Source organism: Rhamphochromis longiceps, linkage group LG12 (assembly GCF_057381845.1).
Source record: "Rhamphochromis longiceps isolate RC_006_pf linkage group LG12, R_longiceps_female_GT1.1, whole genome shotgun sequence".
Taxonomy (NCBI): domain Eukaryota; kingdom Metazoa; phylum Chordata; class Actinopteri; order Cichliformes; family Cichlidae; genus Rhamphochromis; species Rhamphochromis longiceps.
Window position 1 is genome coordinate 18,220,838 of NC_140568.1, and position 22,826 is coordinate 18,243,663.

At 42.1% G+C, this 22,826-nt stretch overlaps 1 protein-coding gene across 4 annotated transcripts in view; it reads right to left on the minus strand.

Annotated features, from left to right (window-relative positions):
• LOC146657144 (histone-lysine N-methyltransferase EHMT1-like) overlaps positions 1 to 13,527 on the minus strand; it is a 69,556-nt gene extending 56,029 nt beyond the window's left edge. The window contains exons 1-7 of one of the 4 annotated variants that reach the window (XM_085424992.1): positions 13,444 to 13,527; positions 10,687 to 11,056; positions 10,445 to 10,580; positions 3,457 to 3,539; positions 2,607 to 2,835; positions 2,320 to 2,465; positions 1,191 to 1,334 (exon numbers count right to left, since the gene is read on the minus strand). In XM_085424992.1, the coding sequence (XP_085281118.1) occupies positions 1,191 to 1,334; positions 2,320 to 2,465; positions 2,607 to 2,835; positions 3,457 to 3,539; positions 10,445 to 10,580; positions 10,687 to 11,049 (1,101 nt within the window). In that variant the 5' untranslated portion in view covers positions 11,050 to 11,056; positions 13,444 to 13,527. Of the gene's footprint in view, positions 1 to 1,190; positions 1,335 to 2,319; positions 2,466 to 2,606; positions 2,836 to 3,452; positions 3,540 to 10,444; positions 10,581 to 10,686; positions 11,057 to 12,155; positions 13,395 to 13,443 lie in introns of those variants that run through there. The other 3 variants (XM_085424995.1, XM_085424994.1, XM_085424993.1) reach the window with 3 other exon arrangements.
• Positions 13,528 to 22,826: the final 9,299 nt, after the last annotated feature.

Genomic DNA, 22,826 nt, shown 5'->3' on the forward strand with positions numbered 1-22,826 from the left:
CGAACACTGGCGCCACCGGGCCCTCTGACCACCACCAGTAGGCAACGGGTGAAGTGTCTTGCCCAAGGACACAATGACCAAGACTGTCCAAGCCGGGGCTCGAACTGGCAACCTTCCGATTACAAGGCAAACTCCCAACTCTTGAGCCACGATCGCCACATCTTTCACTTGTCAAGCCACATATACACTCAAAGCGATTACTAATATTTTGTGTTAATTTGTGTTGATTTGAAGACAGGAACCTTCCTGGAAGAGAGGTCAGACATCTGTAAATGAGTCTCTTGGAGGAATGCGACATCCCCTTTAAATGTGTAAAGTAAATACACAGAATATCCGGAAAGTATTCCGAGCGCATCACTGTTCCACATGCTGTCATGTTAGAGTCTTATTCCAAAATGGATTAAAGTCAATTTTTCTACATACAATAATGACAAAATGAAAAACAGTGATACTGTGCAAACGTCCTTTGCACAATATCACCTGCAGGCTGCTGAGTTTGCATCTTTTGCTGTGAAGTACAGCCAGACTTTAGACCTCTTTGCCTTGGGCATTTTTAATCTGTAGCTCTGCTCTAAAATAATGTACGTGGGCCCGCCTACTATCCTTGTGAAGGTTAAATGATTGGCTAGAATCCAAAGTGTATGACATCTCAGGGGAAAAAAAAAAAAAGTACCGAAATGTGCGCTGCTTTTCGGTCTGGTTACTACCGTTTATGTCAGAACCGGTGCCATTACCGGTACCCATCCGTACTTGGCACATGTGCAGGTGAAGGCAAAGGGAAGATATGCTTCACCATATTTTCTAGTCTTTGGCTTAGAATGAAGTTGGTTTGGAAACATATTCAGTGATGCTTCATCTCCTGCTATGCGTTTGTGTGGGCGCCCCGTGCTAGCAGTGTCCAAGCATTTTTTTGTTTTTTTTCTCCCCTTTTCATACCGCGCCCCCCTGCAATGGCTCTACGCCCCCCCTGGGGGGCAGGCCCCACACTTTGGGAAGCTCTGGTATATAGTATGTATAGTAAATATACTATATACTAATAGAGTATGTGAAAATGAAAAATGTTTTTAAAAGTGAAATATAGAGGTAAAATCAAAAGTAGTCAAAAACAGCCAAAAATGTCCTGCAGTATATTTGAGCATGTACTGCAGTAAATTAATAATCTCAGGACTTTGTGTGCTTTGTCTGCTCACCGTCCTACAGAAGAGTCCACATCCAGGGCAGCACTGGTGCTTGACCATACCGGCTCGGTGATCCTCGCACAACACCAGCAGATGGACAGTGTTGGAGGGGCGCATCATTTCCTGTTTCATTACTCGCCTGTGACAGCGATTTAGCTGAGCGGAGACACACAGACACAAAAAATGAATACCACACTGATGCAGCATTAATGCAAACAAGGTTATTGTCACACTGAATGACAGGACAAGTTCAGCCAAGCTTTAGCTCTCACGCTGATGGTCTTGCTTTTAATTTTAGAATACTTTGTTATACAAAAGTGGCTTCAGAACAAGCTCAAATCATCACCTCTCCATCACTGTGCTAGGTTTTTGACAAATGTGGCACTGTGTATTAAGGCTAAACATCTGCACTTTGATCTCAACTCTCCAAAAGACATTGATTCAGAAATTGTGTGTTTTGTTCAGATGCATCTTAGCAAAGCCAAGCTGTGATGTCATGACCTTTTAAGAGAAAATAGCATTTAAAAACCTTTCCTATCAAGCCATTTTTTAATTTTACTGTGATAAACTTTAACATTTAACATGCTGAGGCCTATAGAGTCTGAGATGTAACTTGTGGACTTTCTGTTTTAGCTGTCAGACAGATTTCTCTGACCGCTGCAGTCTTCCATTGTGGTGAATTTACTGGGAGATTCACTCATGGAAAGACATTCTCTCTGTTGAATGATACGAGTTTATATTATTTGGAAATGGCCTTAAAACTCGTTGCAGACTGATGGGCAGCAGCAATTGCTTCTTTAAGACCATTACTAATTTTTCTGATAACACAGCTGAATGCTCCAGCCTTACTAAAACCTCTGCTTTTATAGAGGTGCCCACACTTACTAATGGTCATCTAATCAAGTATATTTGATTAGCAGCACTACTTAATCTCTTAATTCCTATCGAAGCAGAAAGGCTGTACTTAGTTTTGCCATACACTAATTGGCTAACCCTAAATTTTAGCTAAATAAAAAGTCATGTATTGTTTATCTGAAGATGTGTTTACAAATAAAATTAATTTCATATAGTTTACTGTGAAGCTTTTTTCTCCAGGGGCAATGAGACCATGAATGTCTTTGTTATTCTAGTTGATCTTTACCGTTCCATCTGCACTCTCCATGGCCATGCAGGTCTGATCCAACGCAGAGAGGCCTCCTCTGCTGTTAGGTGTCTCCATGCGACAGCAGCATAGCGGCAATTCCTCAGCCAAGTCTGTTTCTGCCACTTCAGAATATGCTGCCAGACCTACACACAAAATCCTGTTATTCTAATACAGATCACAGCAAGCCTGTGAACTCTAAAACTGAGCATTGTAGAAAGAAAAGAGGAGCTGTGATGACTTCAGGTTAGAGGTAATCCAGTTATCCTTCAGTAAGTTCATCTTACCTGCTGATACGGATGGTGAGAGAAGCTCCTGCTGAGCTTTCAGGTCCAGGCAGTCCAAAGCCAGCTCTGTGTATTCTACATGGCTCCCTTGTCCTGACTCCATCTCCTCCACGTGCGATTCCCTCCTGACAGCTGTCGTTGCTCCAGCCTGTACAGTTACAGGAGGACTCACTGGTTTCTCAACAACTGCAGTTTGGTTCTTCTCCATTCTGACTTTAGGCTCCTCTTTCTAAAACACAGAAAAATAATAAAAAATTGATAAAGACAGGAATAACATTTTCTGACAATTTATGTCTAGTCATTTGAAAAAAGGCTAGTCCAAACTGGAAGTAGTCTGCAGGAACAAGTCCATGAAGACAACACTTGCCAACCTCAAAGTCCAGTGGGCACGTCTCAAATTAAGCTTCTCAACTTCTAGGTCAAGTGACTACCAGTGAGAGCAAAGTATTGACATTATGACTGACATGTATGATAACAAATTGAAGCGAACGAGTGACCAGTAACTACAAAGCAATTTGCAACAAGCAAACAGAATTCTGTGTAGACATCCTTTCATAGCAAAAGTTCTGAAACAGTTGAACAAGAAAACCACATTGTGACAGTGACAAATGAAAAATGCCAATGTCCCACTCAGAATCAGTCTGACAAATAATGAATTAACAACATTTAACCATACAAAAGAACAATGTCTGTAAGTGTATGCAGAACAACAGGGAAACATACAACGCCATGTGATTCAAAGATCTGCACTTGGTATTAACAACTGCGTAATATCTTAGTAGAGTGCCTCTTTTCAACCAAACCCCCAGTCAACGTTTGTGTCAGTGAGCAAATAAATTAATAGACCTGCCTTCTCTGGCTGTTTAACTGCCTTGGCCTTCTTTTTAGGGACCAGGTTGTACATTCCCATCTTCCGCTTTTTCCTCTTCAGACCTAGGAAAGGGACAAAAAGACCAAAAATATTTGACCATAAACATTTTTATTCTGCGAATGTCAAAACTGTGAAATTTTATACTGTCAACTGTATTCGCTTGTCTGCCTTCACACGCACATGAACTTCAGCGACATCTCATTGTTAAACAGAGATGGGCAGTAACGCGTTACTTGTAACGCGTTAATGTAATCTGATTACTTTTTTAAAGTAACGAGTAAAGTAAGGGATTACTATCGCAAAAACGGTAATTAGATTACCGTTACTTTCTTGTAGGAACGCTGCGTTACTGCGTGATTTTTTTGCGAGAATGTCTCATGACAATGACGTAAGCGAGTGCGACGTTCGCGACAACAGCTGTGTGCAGATCAACAATGGATAATATATCATGTAGGGGAGATAGTATGAGCGTGCAGCGTTTAAAGCGTGGAAGTACAGACCTTACTTTGAGTTTGATTCCATAAAAAGTGACAAAAACATTAGTGTCCGTTGTGCGTAGGAAGAAAACTTCTTTTTACAGCGAAAAAAACCCCCTAAACAAGCACCGAGTGCGCAACAACGTAATGGGAAATTCACAGAGAAACTCGCGGATTCTTCCACTGACCGCTGCGGCACACCTGCACCAGGGTAAACCTCCGCCTACCCTACTCCTGCTTTACAGGTGAAAATAGAGCAACAGGACCGCTAGTGTTTGATTTTATTTATTTTCTGCTGCGTTTTACTTGCATCTATTTGAAAGACTGAGTGTAAACACAAAAAATATTTTTATTTTATGTGCTGGAATGTACAGAAAATAGGTTTAAATGTTAAACTAATTTCTTCAAGTCAGAGAATGGTGCATATAATTAAATTTTTAGTTGATGCATAAAGTTAAAAGATTAAAACTGATAAAACAAGTTAAAAAAAAAAGAGACTTTTCCATTTGATTACATTTTGTATGATGGATTATGCAGAAAAAGTAGAATTGGGCTGAAAGACCTATCGCTTTATCACCTATTCAGGTTATAAATCGTGTTTTTAAAAAGTAACTAAGTAACTAATTACTTTTGAAACCAAGTAATCAGTAAAGTAACGGGATTACTTTTTTGGGGAAGTAATCAGTAATCAGTTACTGATTACGTTTTTCAACTAACTTGACCAACACTGTTGTTAAATATGATGGTCAATTCAGTCCATTCAAGTTAGAACTACAAAAAACTTTGGAGAAAATATTTGTATAGAAGTTGCTGATGTGAAACTCAAAAATATAGTGGATTAAACTCTCACCGTGAGAACGGTTTTGATTAATGGTGTAAAACCATGCAAATTCCAAACATTTTTAACTTAATACCAGATTATAAATAAAACTTAAGCTCTAAAAATTTTATGTCTTCTGTAAACAGTGACCTACGTTAGCAGGTCAGGAAAAGAATGTTAACTTGTTATTTTCTTTTATATCGCGAGAGTACTCTTGCCCGCGAAGTGTTGTTGTTGCATGTATGTAAAATGGCGTAACGAATAAAGCGCTGGGAATGAGAGTACGACGTCGTGTCTTTTGAGTTAACATTGGTAGCAGCGGATGGTTTCCAATTGCAAAGTACCACCAAAGCTTGATGAAGCCAGGCCATACGAATGCTGGAAGAATGAAGTCAATATCTAGAGACAAGTTACGGAGCTGGATAAACACACACTGCAGAAAACATGTCTGTCACACACACTGCAGAAAAACATGTCTGTCACACACACTGCAGAAAACATGTCTGTCACACAAACTGCAAATGAGCCCTCTACACCCACTGATCATGTCTCTGCAAATGTAAAGTTAAGGGCAGGACAGCTGATCACTTTTATCAACAGAGACAACGGTGTTCAACACACAGCCAGAGTGCTAGGCAGAGCGGGAAAAGCAAAAGGGCAATACAAAAACTGGTACAATGTGCAATATCTTGAGCATGATGGTAGTGAAGGTGAAAAGAAAGCTGTAGACATGTCACTTGTTGATGGTCTTTGCACTGAAGCTGAAAACAGAGATGCAGATGTACTCATAACAAAAGATATTTCCTTTGATTCTGCTAATTTTTTAAATCACGGCAGGGATAGCTCAGTAGGTAAAGTGGTCGCCCCATGATCGGAAGGTCGGCGGTTCGAATCCACTTAACGGCTACCCTGAGGTACCCCTGAGCAAGGTACCGTCCCTACACACTGCTCCCCGGGCGCCTGCTTAGTGGGCTGCCCACTGCTTCACTGAGTGAATGGGTCAAATGCAGAGAAAAACAAGTAATTTCCCCATGGGGATCAATAAAGTATCCATTATTATTATTATTATTATTATTAAAACATATTTGTTTGAACTTGCTTTTTCTACTAGTTAAATTCTCGCCTCGCTTCTGTGAGTTATTCTATTAATGTGTCTGGTTGTTTTGCGTTGTCCTGCGCTGTCAATGTTTTCTATCACTGTGTTTGATGGTACAGCTTTACTCTGCTATAGCTGTGTGCTATAGCTTATTCTTATTAGTGGTCTTTACCTGTGAACATAATCTCACACTTATATGACTCTGACGTTATAGTGCTAATTATTTTATTATTTTATTGTTGCGTTGTCTATGTTCTCTATCACTGTGTATGATGGTACAGTTCTACTTTGCTATAGCTGTGTGCTATAGATTATTCCTATCAGTGGTTTTTACCTGTGAACATAATCCCACACTTATATGACTCCGATGTTTTAGTGTAAATCATTTTATTGTTTTATTGTTTTATGTAAAGCACTTTGGCATGCCCCTGGCTTTTAATGTGCTCTATAAATAAAGATTGTTGTTGTTGTTGTTGTAAGCAGCAGGAGATTGAGAGCTGGCGAAGTAATGGTGTGTTTGATGAAGTGAAAGACCTGGGTCAAAAATGTGTGTCTACTAGATGGGTCTGTACACTCAAAGAAACTGCTAATGGTGTTGTCCCAAAGGCTCGACTTGTGGCACGGGGGTTTGAAGAGGTAAATACTAAAGAACTACAGAAAGACTCTCCAACATGTGTGTCTGAGTCCCTCAGACTGGTGCTAGCTGTGATATGTCAAAACAAGTGGAGAGTAAATTCAATGGACATTAAATCTGCCTTATTGCAGGGAATGGAACTGTCAAGAGACATTTATCTTCGTCCCCCACCTGAAGCTGGCAAGGACAATGTTCTATGGAAACTGAAAAAGTGTGTTTATGGACTTGCATGCTTCACTTTATTGGTATAATAAGGTCAAAGACATTATGTTCAAAACTGGTGGTAAAATATCACAGGTTGATCCTGCAGTGTTCTATTGGCAGAATGAACAATCTGAGATTACAGGAGTGCTTGCATGTCACATTGATGATTTCCTTTGGGCTGGTTCAAGTCACTTTGCAACTCATATCATTCCTGTACTGAAATCTACCTTCCTTGTGGGCCGTGAAGAACATGACAGCTTTTCTTATGTTGGTATGGACATTTGTACAGTTAATGATGTAATAGAGGTGCATCAACAACTTTACATTGACAACCTACAACCGGTTCAGTTACAAGCAGCACGGGCTGTACAGAGGGATGCTTCCTTAAGTGAAACGGAATGTGAGCAACTCAGGTCAAAAAAAAATGTGGCCTGATGAACAAGGCCTGATGTTATGTTTGACACATGTAGCCTTGGATCTAATATCAAAGATGCAACTGTACAGTCTATTCATGAAAGAAAGCTGCAGAGATCGTCAACTCCTTCATTCATGAAGTGACCAGGGCTCGCAAAATTTCAAAATCCCTGGTAGCCCTTCAGGCAGGGACTCTTCAGTTTTTGGTAGCCCAAAATAAATTTAAGTAGCCCGAATAAAAAAAGAGAGCAATTTTTTGACTAATGTTGTGTTTCCTGTTTTGTTTCCTTTACAATATGATACATAAAAGTATAATATTGTAACAGAAACAAAAAATTAATCAAAAAAATTACAACATTGTATAAAAATTGCAATCATCAACTCAAATACTTGGTTCTAATTGAACAGAAATTTCTATGAACTTGTAAGAACTGTGTAGAACATGAATCCGTCTGTGTCAGATCCTGAATTTGAAATTTCCACTGAAGTCACGGGTAAGAAACAAGTGGAACCAAGATCTAGGCCATTTGCTTTTTGAAGTTTGCAAAGACTGCTAAATTTTTCCAGTGGTAGTTCACTCTTTGCAACATAGTACGCTGTTCTAAACAGAATTTTCAGGTTTATTTTTAGTATGTTATTTGCAATTGGTGTTTGTTCTGGGAAAGATATTGCAGACTGAGCAATAATGCATTTCTTGCATTTCTCATGGGTTCTAATGGGGGCCTTTCTTAAAATTACTGGTCCCAGTAACAAAGGCGCTTGTCAACTCAGAAATCGAGGGAAAACCAACAACACACCCGGCAGAACATTATGTTATTTACACGGGTGCACATAAGTGGTCCGCATGTGCGCATTCGCTGTCAAAATAAAAGACGCGCACCAGATAAGAAGTTGCAACGCACGTTTGCGTCCATATAAAAGGCAGTGTTTTTGTCCGCTAGAGTGGGATTTTCACGGCACATTCTGCACCACATCTCTGTGCGTTCATCATTTGTTTGAAGCCAGCTCACCTCCTGCAACCACTTTTCCGAGAATACGTGCTTCTTTTGTGGTTCGGACTCCTTCTGACATTTCCTTTGCGGTGGAGGAACACCAAAGTAATTGCTTAAAGGAGCTTGCTTCTTCGACATCTTTATGAGTTCTAAACAAATGTCTGTCCTCCTCCAGAAAATCTTATGTACGCAAACACGCGTTGCAACTTCTTATCTTGTCCGCATTTTTTATTTTGACAGCGAATGCGCACCTGCGGACCACTCATGTGCACCCCTGGTTATTATTTAGCTCGTCATAATGCAGCCACAAAAATTCTTTTGTACATGAAACCATAAAGCTGCACTTTATTTTTGCTTTATAGTCTGATTTGTCATAACTTTTCCGTTTTGTGGTAAGCTTTTCTTTGGCTGTCACTTCTTCACCCTGACCTGTCTTATTTAGCTCAGCAGAACTAAAATATATATCCTGCTGCTTTTACACATGCACTCACATAACGCTCAGCGATTCTCTGCGCGATCAACCTCTCACATGTTTAAGCTTGCTGCGGGAGATTTCACTCGTCATGTTTGCATAGTAAGCTAACGACTGATAAGACGATGTCAGAGGAATTGCTGCGCAAATTATCGTGACTCACCAATCAGTACTGTCGCTCTCTATACACAGTTCGTGCGATTGCAAAGTGAAAGCAAAAAACAAGCGCAAATTCAAACGCGATTTCAATATGTCACATATTTACAGTGGCTCATCGATGCCAATGACATAATTACCCAGCTACATTTCCGAAAGAATGCAAAAGCATTGACATATTTTTTTTCTTCCTATGATAGCCCGACGGGCAGGGCAGAGATAGATTTCGGTAGCCCGACTGGAAAAATCGCTAGCCTCGGGACGTCGGGCTAGCGATTATGCGAGCCCTGAGTGAACAAAGTTATCCGTAAGCTTAAGGCAGAGAAAGTGACTCTTAAGTTTCAGCACTTGGGTGAGGATCTGGCATTGGTTGTTTTCAGTGATGCTTCATCATTTGGCAACCTTCCTGATGGCAGTATTCAAAGAGGGGCATTAATTGTCCTTATGGGTAAAGGAGGAAAGTTTTGTCCTCTCTTCTGGCACTTTAAAAAAAATCAGGCGTGTGGTTAGAAGTATACTGGCAGGAGAAACTCTTGCCATGTCAGATGGAATAGACAGTGCTGTCTTCCTGGCAACACTTTTTTCTGAGCTTACAACTGGTAACACTAGTCTGAACGCTCTTCCTTTGATCTGTGTGACTGACAATCATTCCATGTCTGATGCACTCAAGTCTACTAAGCAGGTTACAGAGAAGAGACTGAGGCTAGAAATGAGCAGCATTAAAGAGCTCATACAAGCCAAGAAAATCAGACAGGTTTGTTGGTCAGACTCAAAATCTCAACTTGCTGATTGTCTGACAAAAAAGGGAGTTTCACCTTTAACCCTTCTAAAGGCGCTAGATGAAGGACTCTGGATACTGTAATCGTTTGTTTACAAAGTTGCCTTTGCATTAAAATGCACCATTGTTTATTGTGTGCAATGATAGCATGCTTTAAGTAAAGCAAAGCACTTTTGAAAAGTTTTTTTTTGTTTATATAAATATATACATATATGTATACAAATGTTTACAGGGGTGTGTTTATACTTTTATTTTTTTAAAAGAAAGAGGGAGATTGTTAACTTGTTATTTTCTGTTATATCGCGAGAGTACTGTTGACCGCGAAGTGTTGTTGTTGTATGTATGTAAAATGGCGTAACGAATAAAGCGCTGGGAATGAAAGTTCAACGTCGTGTCTTTTGAGTTAACAAAGAAATTCTATCAATACGGGTATATAGGCTTAAATGATTTGCCTTTTTAAAAATATTTGGAGCATGATTACTGACTGCACAGTATCAATTTACACCTGTTTACTAAATGCCTCACACAGGCAACTGCAAAACAAGAACAGAAAACAATTTTTAGTTAAAATTTAAGAACTACCTATCTTAAAGCCTTTAACATTATTTGTCTTTTCCACTTGTTCCCAGCAAAAAATCTGTTAAGTATGTAAGTAGTTCAGATGAAGTAAAGGTAGGGAACGGACACAGATATAGAGAATTCCTGTATTCTTACTCAGATGCAAACTGCTGTTTGGACACATTTCTAAACATAGCTCCTTTGATATATATGCACAGATTTCTTCTTCACCTACTCCTTTAAACAGTAAACGTGGCATGCACTTTGATGCATACTTGTTACTTATGATGCCATCTGTCTGCAGCAAACTGGAATCAATAAAAGATTTCATAAAAATTTAAGTTTCCAAAGGAATGGATGGACTAACCAGCCTGAGGTTTGACTGAAGTGGAGACGGTCTTCTTTCCTTTGCCTTTGGGGCTGTGATGAAGCTCCATGTTGAACAGCGGTCCAGACTTCACTGAGTCTCTCACAGCCAACTTTGACATCTTCAAGCTGGCACCCTTTGAAGACGATGAGAATGTCATGTTATCAAGTTTATATGTGCATTATATAAACACAGGATATTCTAAATACTGCCTGATAACATTTCAAAGTAAATCTGTTTACCTTGTCAGTAGACGGACTTGCTTGCACTTTTTTTCCTGGCGTCACCTGTGATGAGCCTGAACTGTGAGCCTGTCTTTCTGAGTTCCCAGCAGCAGTAGGTCTTTCTCTGAAGAGTGGAGTGGTCACACATCCAGCAGTGCCCAGAAAAAAGCTGACAGGAGAGCCCAGAGGATTCCCAGTTGCTGTCCGTTTGCTGTGAAAAGCTGCATTGGCTATGGGTGAGCTGTGAAAGGGAGTTATCAATACTTTGGGCCTTTGACTGCTCAGTGACACTTGTCCTTTGACACCCACAGGTGTTCTAGAAGCAGGACTTGAAGGTTGTCTGCTGGGAGAAGGACCCTCATCGGCTGCGCTGTGATCCATTGCTGTGCTGTGCAAAATAATCACATGTAGTACTGTCATCTGGGGTCCGTTCTTCGTACCTCGCTTACTACATCCAAGATCAAATGACACATCCAAGATCAAATCATCGCGCTAACTTTGAGCTCGCTGACAAATTAAACTAGTAAGTAATTTAATAATAATAATGGATTGGATTTATATAGCGCTTTTCAAGGCACCCAAAGCGCTTTACAATGCCACTATTCATTCACTCTCACATTCACACACTGGTGGAGGCAGCTACGGTTGTAGCCACAGCTGCCCTGGGGCAGACTGACAGAAGCCAGGCTGCCATATCGCGCCATCGGCCCCTCTGGCCAACACCAGTAGGCGGTAGGGTAAATTTATTATATTACACCATATTATATTATATTATATTATATTATAATATATTATATTACATTATATCCTCTTTCACATTAGAGCCACAACAGGACCCACTAGAACATGGGAACAAGTAAAAGTGAAATATAAGAATATTCTACAGAATGGTAATATTTATCACTTATATTGCTTTTAGTCTCTTGAAAAGAGACCCTGAAATAATCTGTTTGTTTGTTTGTTTATAACAGCAACCAAGAAAAGGGCAGAGCAAAAAAAGACAGGTGGTGGTCCTGCACCCCCTCGTCAACAAGTTGGTTAAGTAAATAATACCCTCACAGGAAAATCGATATCTCTCTATGAGCACACTGTCGCGCTGAGCTAAAGGATCCTGTCTGTCCCGCAATATACGCTGAATTCTGAAAACTCTCCTTATCAATCTTGCACCTTCCGCAATGGGTGGCTCGCGTATACAGACTTCCCAAATCCACCTTCGCTTTTATAGCCGTGGTCTCTCATCTTGCTTACATGAAGTAATTTACTATTACTACTCTAAAATATGAATTACATCTGAAATAATCAAATACATGAAATAGAATGATTAATAGTACATTTCCCCTTTTTTAGGAAATGACCTGTATGTATCTTTATGAAATCAATAAAAGAATCAAATACTGCATTATCTTTAGTTACTTTGATAATATTTATTTATGGTAAAACAGTGGTAAAATATCGCTGTTGCTTTCGTATAAATGAAGCGGACATACCTGAGTGGCCGCGATCTAATCTTGTTTACACAAAGCAAGCCTGCTCCCGAGCAGGTTTACGCTTACGGATCTGTTGCTATGACAGCAAGTCCCGGATGAGCTTCGGGGAACCGAACGATCCAGGATCACGCGAAATCGTCAACAATCAAATCCAGCTAACTTACTTAGCGAGGTACGAAGAACGGACCCCAGGTTAGACTTTATTCATCAACAGACTACATGAAAGGTTCCTTATGCATGTAGTGACCTTACCAAAAGGCCTTCTGAGCTTGTTGTAAACTCACTACATAAATAAAGCTAAAGAGAATTAAATTGTACTGTTGTTTTTAGCGCTCCTTTTCGAGGTTACACTGCTATGCAGTTTGAGACATCTGATCTTAAGACGAACTAAAAGCAGTGCAAATACCCTTCAACATAGAGGGTAATGGAGATTGCAGCAAAAACACAATTATCACATGTTTGCATGTCAATGAACTTTGACCCGAAGGGGTCTGGCCATTCATTTTTGTCATGTCACGTGACACACCACACAGTATACATATTTCACGTCGCCTATTTGCGTGTTTCGCTTAGGACTGAATTCTAACAACTTTTATATACACAGAAGTTCGAAAGCAGCAGCAAAGAAAGAATACGAATATTTGTTGTCAGTTTGTGCCCCTTTTTTTGGTTTCCAATAGCAGCTCAGCGGTACAGAGCTAACCACCGTTTATCCTAAAAGTAAACTTAGCGGGTACTTTCGAAAACTACTGAATGTTATTCAAAGGCACTTTCTATCGTATCGGGGTTGTTTGGAGACTCCCAAAAGACCTTTTCAAACAATCCAATCCATGCAAAATACGTTTTTGAAATGCCATTTCCCATGTTATTCTTGCGGCAGATGGGCTGCCATCTTTATTTTCATTCGGAAGCAAAAGCCTAAGTTAGGAAACGAAATCAAATATTTGTAATCCTTTCGTGGACGAATTCTTTTTAGTCGTGATCGCTACAGGAGTCTTTGAGGAATCTCCAGATACCACAGAACAACTCGGAGTGTCTGAAAAACCACCCTTCACGCTTTTCAAGTATTACATGTTCTTTAGCGCCTTTAGAGAAGTCAACAGTTAGCTCTGTGACCAGAAAGTATGCTAATACATTAGAAACACAAACTGGGTTAAAGATGCAAGAAAGGCCGTGCAAAGCTCGCTTCCGTAGAGAAGCATTGCAAGCCACGAGTGATAACGGGCAACCGGAGGTTGTAGCGCTAAAAGCCAAAACAAAAAGTTACACCAGCAGAGTTTCATCCTACCTACACTCATCCGCATAGCTGTCCAAACTAAGGTGGGACCGATGGAACAGGAAGACTACGGTCCTCACTTCCGCCCCACCCGCATGCTCACGTGACGCATTGGGAGCGCTTGCAACTTGCATCCTTGGTGAAATCTTTTTCAAGTGTTGTAGAGTCTCTGCTTTCATTAGCCGAAGACCTCAACTCATTCAGTAGCACTAACCAGACGTATGTATTTATTTCAGCTAAGACGAGCCAGTCTTTAAACTGGCAATACTGCCACTACCCCTGATAAGTCGGTGTTTTCCTGGATAATTACAAAACAATCCCATACTTTATTTCAAATAAAGATTCTGTGTTTTAGTTAAACACTACCTGAAGTTACTTTTTTGTTAGGAAGGATTTGTTCCTTGTTGAGTGCAATCTTAAATTAAGTTCTTTAAAAAGCAAAAAAAAAGAAAAGAAAAGCTTATTATAAGATGTCCAACCGTCCTCCTATTTTGCACTAGTTGACTTGTAAAGGCCTATATGACTTTTTTTTTTTCACCATTCATTAACCGCAGAGAGAAGGCATCGTTTGAATATGTTAAAATTTTCTTTAAACAAACAGTATCATTAAATTTCTTCCTGACTGGGTCAAGTGTCCTCTTTTTTTGGAAGTCAAAATATGGCCACCCTAGTTTATTATGAAGGCAATATGAGCAGAGATTACAAACATGTTGAGGGATTGGCTGTGTTAGTGTTTGATTCTCTCATTGAACTAATGTCTGTATTTTTATTTTGTTAAATACAAAATGCACTACTGTACTACTTGAACATAAAGTGGCCCTCCAATGAGATGACAGTGCCAGCATTGGCCCAGAGTTCATTTAAGTTTGAGACCCCTGCTTTAGAGTAATTATTCTCAGCTTTTCTGATACATTGTCATCACATGCTGAGTCAAGACACATAGGCATGATTTACATTTCTTTCCTCTTTTGTGCTACCCTGTAACACTTATATCTGATATCAGGCTGCTTTTATGCCTTGTATAATTCGCCACCTTTAATGTACACGAGTTCTCTGTTTACATAAATGGCAATAGCTTACAGGTGTCTTTGGAGCATTATAACTTAGCTACTTAGGCACAACAACCCTTTAAGTGGAAAGTTACTTACTTTTATTAAACATGTCATGGAAAAGCACAGGTGGATCAATGCGCACATACATCACACTTGATGTTCTTCTGTTTAGAACATAATAATAATAGTGTGACTAAACAATGTATTGCTAAATACATAACACCTCTCTTGGAAAATTAAAACCACAGCAGCTTTTTATAGTTCTTTTCATTCCCTATTAGCTTACACCAGAAGTCTACTCTGAAGAAGATTATTCAAAACATGCAACACAGTTGACAATCTTTCTAGGGGTGGAAATCACAGTAAATTCACCCCTAAATCAGATTGTACAATACAGAAAAAAAGAGCTACATCTCAGACTCTACACGCTTCAATTAGCATGTTAAATGTCAAAGTTCAGTTAGCAAAAGACTGAACAAAATCAGCCTCAGTTGAGCAACTAACCAAAGTGACACACATTGCTCTAAATAAGACAATCCAAGTAGTCACCAAAGCCTGGACGTAGAGGCCTGAGGGCCATCTCACACATTTATTCAGAATATTCAGGACTAGTTAGATACCTATGAGTTACTTATAAGTGTGAAAGATAATTAAGCATGCATAAAGTGGAATAGTTAGATACCTATGAGCCACTGATAAGTGTGACAGATAAGAAAACGTGAATAAAGTGGACTAGTAAGATACCTATGAGTTAATGATAAGTGAGACAGATTAGGAAACAAGTATAAAGTGGACTAGTTAGATATGTATGAGCCAATGAAAAATGTGACAAATAAGGAAACATGAATAAAGCGGACTAGTAAGATACCTATGAGTTACTGATAAGTGTGACAGATTAGGAAACATGCTTAAAGTGGACTAGTTAGGTAGCTATGAGCCACTGATAAGTGTGAAAATTGGTTGAGGTCATCTAGACCACAAGAGGGCCTGTTCTGCTGGCTGAGGCCATCTACACCACTAAAGGGGCTGTGGTGCTGACTGAGACCATCTACGCCACACCAGGGCCTGTGCTGCTTGCTGAGGCCATCTACAACACATCAGGGCCTGTGCTGCTGGCTGAGGACAACTACAACAGACCAGGGCTTCTGCCGTAGGTCTAAGCTATTTACACCTCACCTGGGCCTATGCTGCTAGAAGACACCAACTGAGCCTCACCAGGGTCTGTGTAGCTGGCTAAGGCCATCTACAAGCTTAAAATTTTAAGCTGGCCTCTATATAAGCTTTTTTAAGCTTTTTTAAGCTTAAATTTCAAAACTTACACTAACTACTGATCTTATCTATTTCTGATTTTATCTGTTTTGATTTTATATACTGTTTTGTTTGTTTGTTAAGCTTAAATTTCAAAACTTACATTAACTACTGATTTTATCTACTGTTCTGATTTTATCTGTTTTGATTTTATATACTGTTTTGTTTGTTTGTTTGTTTGTTTGTTTGTTTGTTTGTTTGTTTGTTTGTTTGTTTGTTTGTTTGTTTGTTTGTTTGTTTGTTTGTTTGTTTGTTTGTTTGTTTGTTTGTTTGTTTGTTTGTTTGTTAAGTGGGTTTAGAGCTCTGGGTAGCTCCCCAACTGGGTCTAGACTGGGTCTAGAGAGTATTTTAAATTCAGGGAATTTAAAATAGAAAGTAGCTCGTCCACAGAAGGACTGGTAGCTCCCCTTACGATAAGGGTTCAGATCGCACGAACAGGTGTGAAATGTGTGTGTTTAGTTAGTTTGTTTGTTTGCTTGTTTTAATCAATTTTAAATCATGCTTTTTATTTGTTTTTGTTTCTAATGTCTCTGTAAAGCACTTTGAATCACCTTGTTGTTGAATTGTGCTATACAAATAAATTTGCCTTGCCTTGCCTTGCCTTACAACAGACCAGGGCCTGTGCTGCTGGCTGAGGCCATCTACAACAGACCAGGGCCTGTGCTGCTGGCTGAGGCCATCTAGAACAGACCAGGGCCTGTGCTGCTGGCTGAGGCCAACTACAACGCTGCAGGGCCTGTGCTGCTGGCTGAGACAATCTACAACACATCAGGGTCTGTGCGGCTGGCTAAGGCCATGTACACCACAATAGGGCCTGTGCTGCTGGCTGAGGCCAACTACACCACAAGACGGCCTGTGCTGCTGGCTGAGGCCAACTACAACAGACCAGGGCTTCTGCCGTAGGTCTAAGCTATTTACACCTCACCTGGGCCTATGCTGCTAGAAGACACCAACTGAGCCTCACCAGGGTCTGTGCTGCTGGCTAAGGCCATCTACAACAGACCAGGGCCTGTGCTGCTGGCTGAGGCCATCTACAACAGACCAGGGCCTGTGCTGCTGGCTGAGACCAACTACAACACAAGAAGGCCTGTTCTGCTGGCTGAGGCCATCTCCACCACACCAGGACTTGTACCGTAGGTCTAAGCTATTTACACCTCACCAGGGCCTGTGATGCTAGAAGACACCAACTGAGCCCCACCAGGGTCTGTGTAGCTGGTTGAGGCCATCTACAACAGACCAGGGCCTGTGCTGTTGGCTGAGGCCATCTACACCACAAGACGGCCTGTGCTGCTGGCTGAGGCCAACTACAACGCTGCAGGGCCTGTGCTGCTGGCTGAGACAATCTACAACACATCAGGGCCTTTGCTTCTATCTGAGGCCATCGACACCACCACAAGGCCTGTGGTTCTGGCTGAGGCCATCTAGAACACACCAGGGTCTGTGCGGCTGGCTAAGGCCATGTACACCACAATAGGGCCTGTGCTGCTGGCTGAGGCCAACTACACCACAAGACGGCCTGTGCTGCTGGCTGAGGCCAACTACAACACTGCAGGGCCTGTGCTGCTGGCTGAGGCCAACTACAACACTGCAGGACCTGTGCTGCTGGCTGAAGCAATCTACAACACATCAGGGCCTTTGCTCCTATCTGAGGCCATCGACACCACCAGAGGGCCTGTGCTGCTGGCTAAGGCCATCTACACCACAAGACGGCCTGTGCTGCTGGCTGAGGCCAACTACAAAACACCAGGGCCTGTGCTGGTGCCTAAGGGCCATCTACAACACACCAGGGTTTGTGCCGCTAGCAAGGCCATCTACACCGCATAAGGGCCTGTGATGCTGGATGAGGCCATCTACAACATACCAGGACCTGTGCTGCTGGCTGAGGCCATCTACACCACAAGACGGCCTGTTCTGCTGGTTGAGGTCATCTAGACCACAAGAGGGCCTGTGTTGCTGACTGAGGCAATGTACACCACACCAGGCCCTGTGCTGCTGGCTGAGGCCAACTACAACACACCATGGTTTGTTCTGCTGGCTGAGGCCATCTACACCACACCAGAGACTGTTCTGCTGGCTGAGGCCATCTAGACCACAAGAGGGCCTGTGCTGCTGGCTGGGGCCATCTACACCACTAAAGGGGCTGTGGTGCTGGCTGAGACCATCTACGCCACACCAGGGCCTGTGCTACTTGCTGAGGCCATCTACAACACATCAGGGCCTTTGCTTCTATCTGAGGCCATCTAGAACACACCAGGGTCTGTGCGGCTGGCTAAGGCCATGTACACTACAATAGAGCCTGTGCTGCTGGCTGAGGCCATCTACACCACAAGACGGCCTGTGCTGCTGGCTGAGGTCAACTACAACACTGCAGGGCCTGTGCTGCTGGCTGAGGCCAACTACAAAACACCAGGGTCTGTGCTGGTGCCTAAGGGCCATCTACAACACACCAGGGCCTGTGCTGGTGCCTGAGGACAACTACAACAGACCAGGGCTTCTGCCGTAGGTCTAAGCTATTTACACCTCACCTGGGCCTATGCTGCTAGAAGACACCAACTGAGCCTCACCAGGGTCTGTGTAGCTGGCTGAGGCCATCTACATCAGACCAGGGCCTGTGCTTCTGGCTGAGGCCATCTACACTACAACAGGGTCTTTGCTGCTGGCTTATACCATCTACAACACACCAGGGCCTGTGTTAGTGCCTGAGGCCATCTACAACACACCAGGGCCTGTGCTGCTGGCTGAGGCCATCTACAACACACCAGGGCTTGTCCTGCTGGCTGAGAACATCCAAACCACAAGAGGGTCTGTGCTGCTGGCTGAGGCCATCTACACCACATAAGGGAAGTGCTGCTGGATTAGGCCAACTACAACACACCAGGGCCTGTGCTACTGGCTAAGGCCATCTACACCACATAAGGGCAAGTGCCTCTGGCTCAGGCCATGTACACAACACCAGGGTCTGTGCTGCTGACTGATTCCATGGACATCACACAAGGGCCTGTGGTTCTGGCTGAGGTCATCCACACCACAAGAGGGCCTGTGCTGCTGGCTGAGATTGTGTAAAAACACAAGTCAATGTAGTATAAGCAGCTTGAATTGAAAGTGATTCGAAATGTTTACGTTTGATCAGCCACCCATCCATTCTCTGCTGTCTTTCTTTTTCAGTGTCACAGGGGAGCTCGAGCCTATCCCAGCTATCTTACGGTGTGTTCACACCGAACGCGATAGAGGCGGCCAGAGCGTCAGATTTACATGTAAAGTCAATGGAAAGGCGCGATGACTCGCGATTGTGGCTTCCGCGAAAATTCGGAAGCAGATTTGCGTCGCGATAGAGTCAAGTAATCATGCAGCAGAGTCATCCCCTGTTGCTTCTGCTGGCTCCCCAGTCCCTGGTCCCTCAGCTCCTGCTGCTGCACGCACAGGTATGTACATCAAACACTGATAGCTTTTTACTTGCTTGAATTCCCTTGTGATCACCTTTACTAAATATCTACAACCAATCTGTTTATATCCTGTTTTTTTCAATTTTGAAAATGAAAATCTAGTAGCAGCCTTCTCATTACTTTGTGTTGTTTTGTGCTGTGTTTTACAGGCCCACAGAGGAGGACAGCTCGAAGGCGGTCGAGGACGGTCCATCGGCGGTGGAGCTGGCCATCCTGGAGTCCCTAAAGAGGTCACGCCAGTCTCTAACAGAACATTTCCTCCTGAGCCTTGTTCCTGCTCTGGAGAGCATGCCGCCTCAGACACGAGAATCCGTGAAATTTGAAATTTATAAATTAGCTTTTGAAAACAGCACAGCTGTGTTAAATTTGGAAACATTGGACACTAATGATCAGTAGTTTTCTGATGAGGCAGCAGCTCTCCAGGGCAGAAACAATGTTTTATTTTTCTCCTTCTCCCTGAGGCTCTTCCACTCCAAGCTGGGTCCTTTTTATTCCTCTCTCTGTGTAAATAGTTAAATTTTATATATTTATGTTTAATGTTTTTGTTAGTGAATTTATACATTTTTTCCAATAAACATTTATAAAGACAAATGTCTCTGTTCTACTATACAGCAAATGTTGGCACACGACTTGACACAAGTAGAATTTATTTCATATTATACTAATGGCAAAACATACTAATACAGTGGGATGCAAAAGTTGTGAACCTTGTGAAAAGTAATTATTTTCCTGTACAAATCATTGGTTGTCACAATAAAAATTATCAGTTAAATATATCATATAGGAGACAGACACAGTGATATTTGAGAAGTGAAATGAAGTTCACTGGATTTACAGAAAGTGTGCAATAACTGTTTAAACTAAATCAAGCAGGTGCATAAATTGGCAACACAAAAAAGAGAAAGGAAATAAATATTTAGTATATATCAATGTATGTGTCTCCTGTATGATATATGCAAGTGACATTTTTTACTGTAACAGTGATTCATGCAGGAAAATAATGACTATTAATAAGGTTGCCCAAACTTTTGCATCACACTGTATATAGGAACATAGTGAAGACAAGTTACTTAAGAGAGTAAAAAGAGGTTAGTTTATTTTGGAGTAGAGCTCCATTTATTAAGAAAAATTTAAAAAGACAGAAACACTCTTTAGAGGTTTGTGGGTAGCTCTTAAAAGAGCCGTTGTGGGGAAGTCACTCGGACTTCAAACAGGCTGCTCATTTGGTTGCCAAGACAAAGCTCCCTCCGCCGAGAAGTGGGCCATGAACTTCTCCCTCACCAGGACAGCCTCTCTGGAGGAGTTGTTTGCTGCTATACGACCCAGGCCTTGCAACGGCTCCACCACAGCAGGTGCCACACCCCTCACAGCAGGTGCCCCTCTCTCGTCCACACAGCGCAGAAAATTGTGGAGAACACAAGTTGCCTTCACACACTTCTCCGCAATTTCAGGACGGAGCTCCATGGCGCGCCGATACAACCTCCACTGTGAGGAGAGGACACCGAAGGCACCCTCCACTATCATCCTGGCCCTGGAAAGGCGATAGTTAAAGACCCTCTTCTCTAAAGGGAGGAGGCGTCCAGGGAAAGGCCTCATGAGCTCATGCCGCAGCGGGAACGCTTCATCAGCCACAAAGACATGGGGCTGGGCTCCACGGTGTTCTCCACAGGGTAGAGGCTGGTCAGGAGGCAGATGGAGAGTCCCAGCCCGAAGAGCCACCAAAGGTGGAGTTGGCCAGAATACCACCGTCGCTGGTCCTCCCGTACCCCCCAACATCAATAACGCGGAAGCGATACCTTGCATCCACAACCGCAAGGAGAACAATGGAAAAAGTTCCCTTGTAGTTGTGGAACATGGATCCTGAGTTGGGGGGGTGCCTTCGTCTGGACGTGCTTCCCATCCAGAGCTCCACAGCAGAGAGGAAAGTTCCAGCGCTCCTGGAATCCCTCTGCAATGGACTGCCAGTCTGCAGTTGAAGGCACAGCCATGAAATCGTCCACTAGACAGTCCCAGATGGCCGTCGCTACCTGGGGGATGATCTGGCTCACCCTGGACACACCAACTTGAAAACTGAACGCGATGGTCCTGAAGGGGTCCCCAGTGGCAAGGAACCTGGACAAAATTGTTTAAAATTAGTATTATGTGTACTGCAGTTACAAAATACATTATTCAAATTCCAAAATACTTTTGTGATGTCAGATTTAAATTACAAAACATAAATCTTACATAAAACATTTTGTAATTATAAGGATAATTACATAATGTATATTACATATAATCTAAAACGGTCTACAGGGATTATATACAAATATTCAACTATCCCAGAATTAAACCAGGTCTAAATAAAAAGGTGTGCGTATCACTACAAAGGTTAACTCACAGTGGTCCTAATGCTACAGTTTGATATCAGCAAACACCGAGAGCATACATTGATATAACACCACAGCCATGCTATCGTTGCAAACACTGATAACAGCATAAATCGAATTAAATCGGGACTTGATGAGACCTTTCGAGTATCACTAGAAATATTATAAACAGTCATCTCCGTACCACAGTTTGCTATCAGTAAACACCGACGGCATTCACTGTTAGCATACCACATCCATTTTAGCTAAAATGATTATGGTAAAATGCTCTACCAGGTGTAACAATTGAGTTTAACATCCAGCCATCCATGAAAACGGAATTTATGATATTTAACGGAGTTAGAAGTTAGAAGCAAGAAGTTAGCTCGCTAGCTTCTATCTAAATACAATATAGCATGTCCTGACTGCTGGGTTTTGGAAACAAATTAAAACGTACAGCTCTGTTATCACTTCCAACATAAATGAAGACAGAAAGCTAAACAGCAGTGACGTTTGTAGGGTTACTGAAGTTTGGCTAGCTGGTATATAATGATGTGCTACGTGACCGCTAGTGACACAGCTGTGTAGCATAATATAAGCAAGCTAACTTTTTTTCCACTCGATAAAAGTTAACGTGAGTGTACTCGGTGGTCAGGAACAAATGTAATCGCATGGCAGGATGCTGTAAAAGGACCAAACTTCAGCCAGGAGAACAACTGAGATAATCCATCCACAATATGAGGTTAGTCATTCATATACTGTTGCATGGGCTGGGCTGTAGTTACATCCTAAGGTTTTAAAAACTGAGCTTAAATAAATGATTAGCGGTAATAAAAGCCGAGGGAGGTCAACAGTGATCACTGACTGTTTTAGGAGCTTTTTGAGATTAAATAGAAGAAATACATAACATTAAACATGTTAACAACTGTGACGGAGTGACCCGTCTCAAGGCAGAGTCCGCTGAGTATGGCACCGCCACCATTAGATCGCCACCATTAGTTCGATTTGGCACCCGGGGCGGCGTATCTTTCTGACGACCGAGTAGAGGAATAAAAGGGGTGAGGAGCAAGTTGTGAGCCGCATCGGGGTGGCTAGATTTTGGTTCCCACTTACTTGTTAAGGGCGTCGGTCGGGGAGACGTGCGGGGGATCGCCAATCGTGCAGGGTGACGCAAGCCGATGGTATGGGGGTGTGGGGTTTAAATAATGAGTTCACGTGTGTCTGGACCGTCATGAGAATGGCCT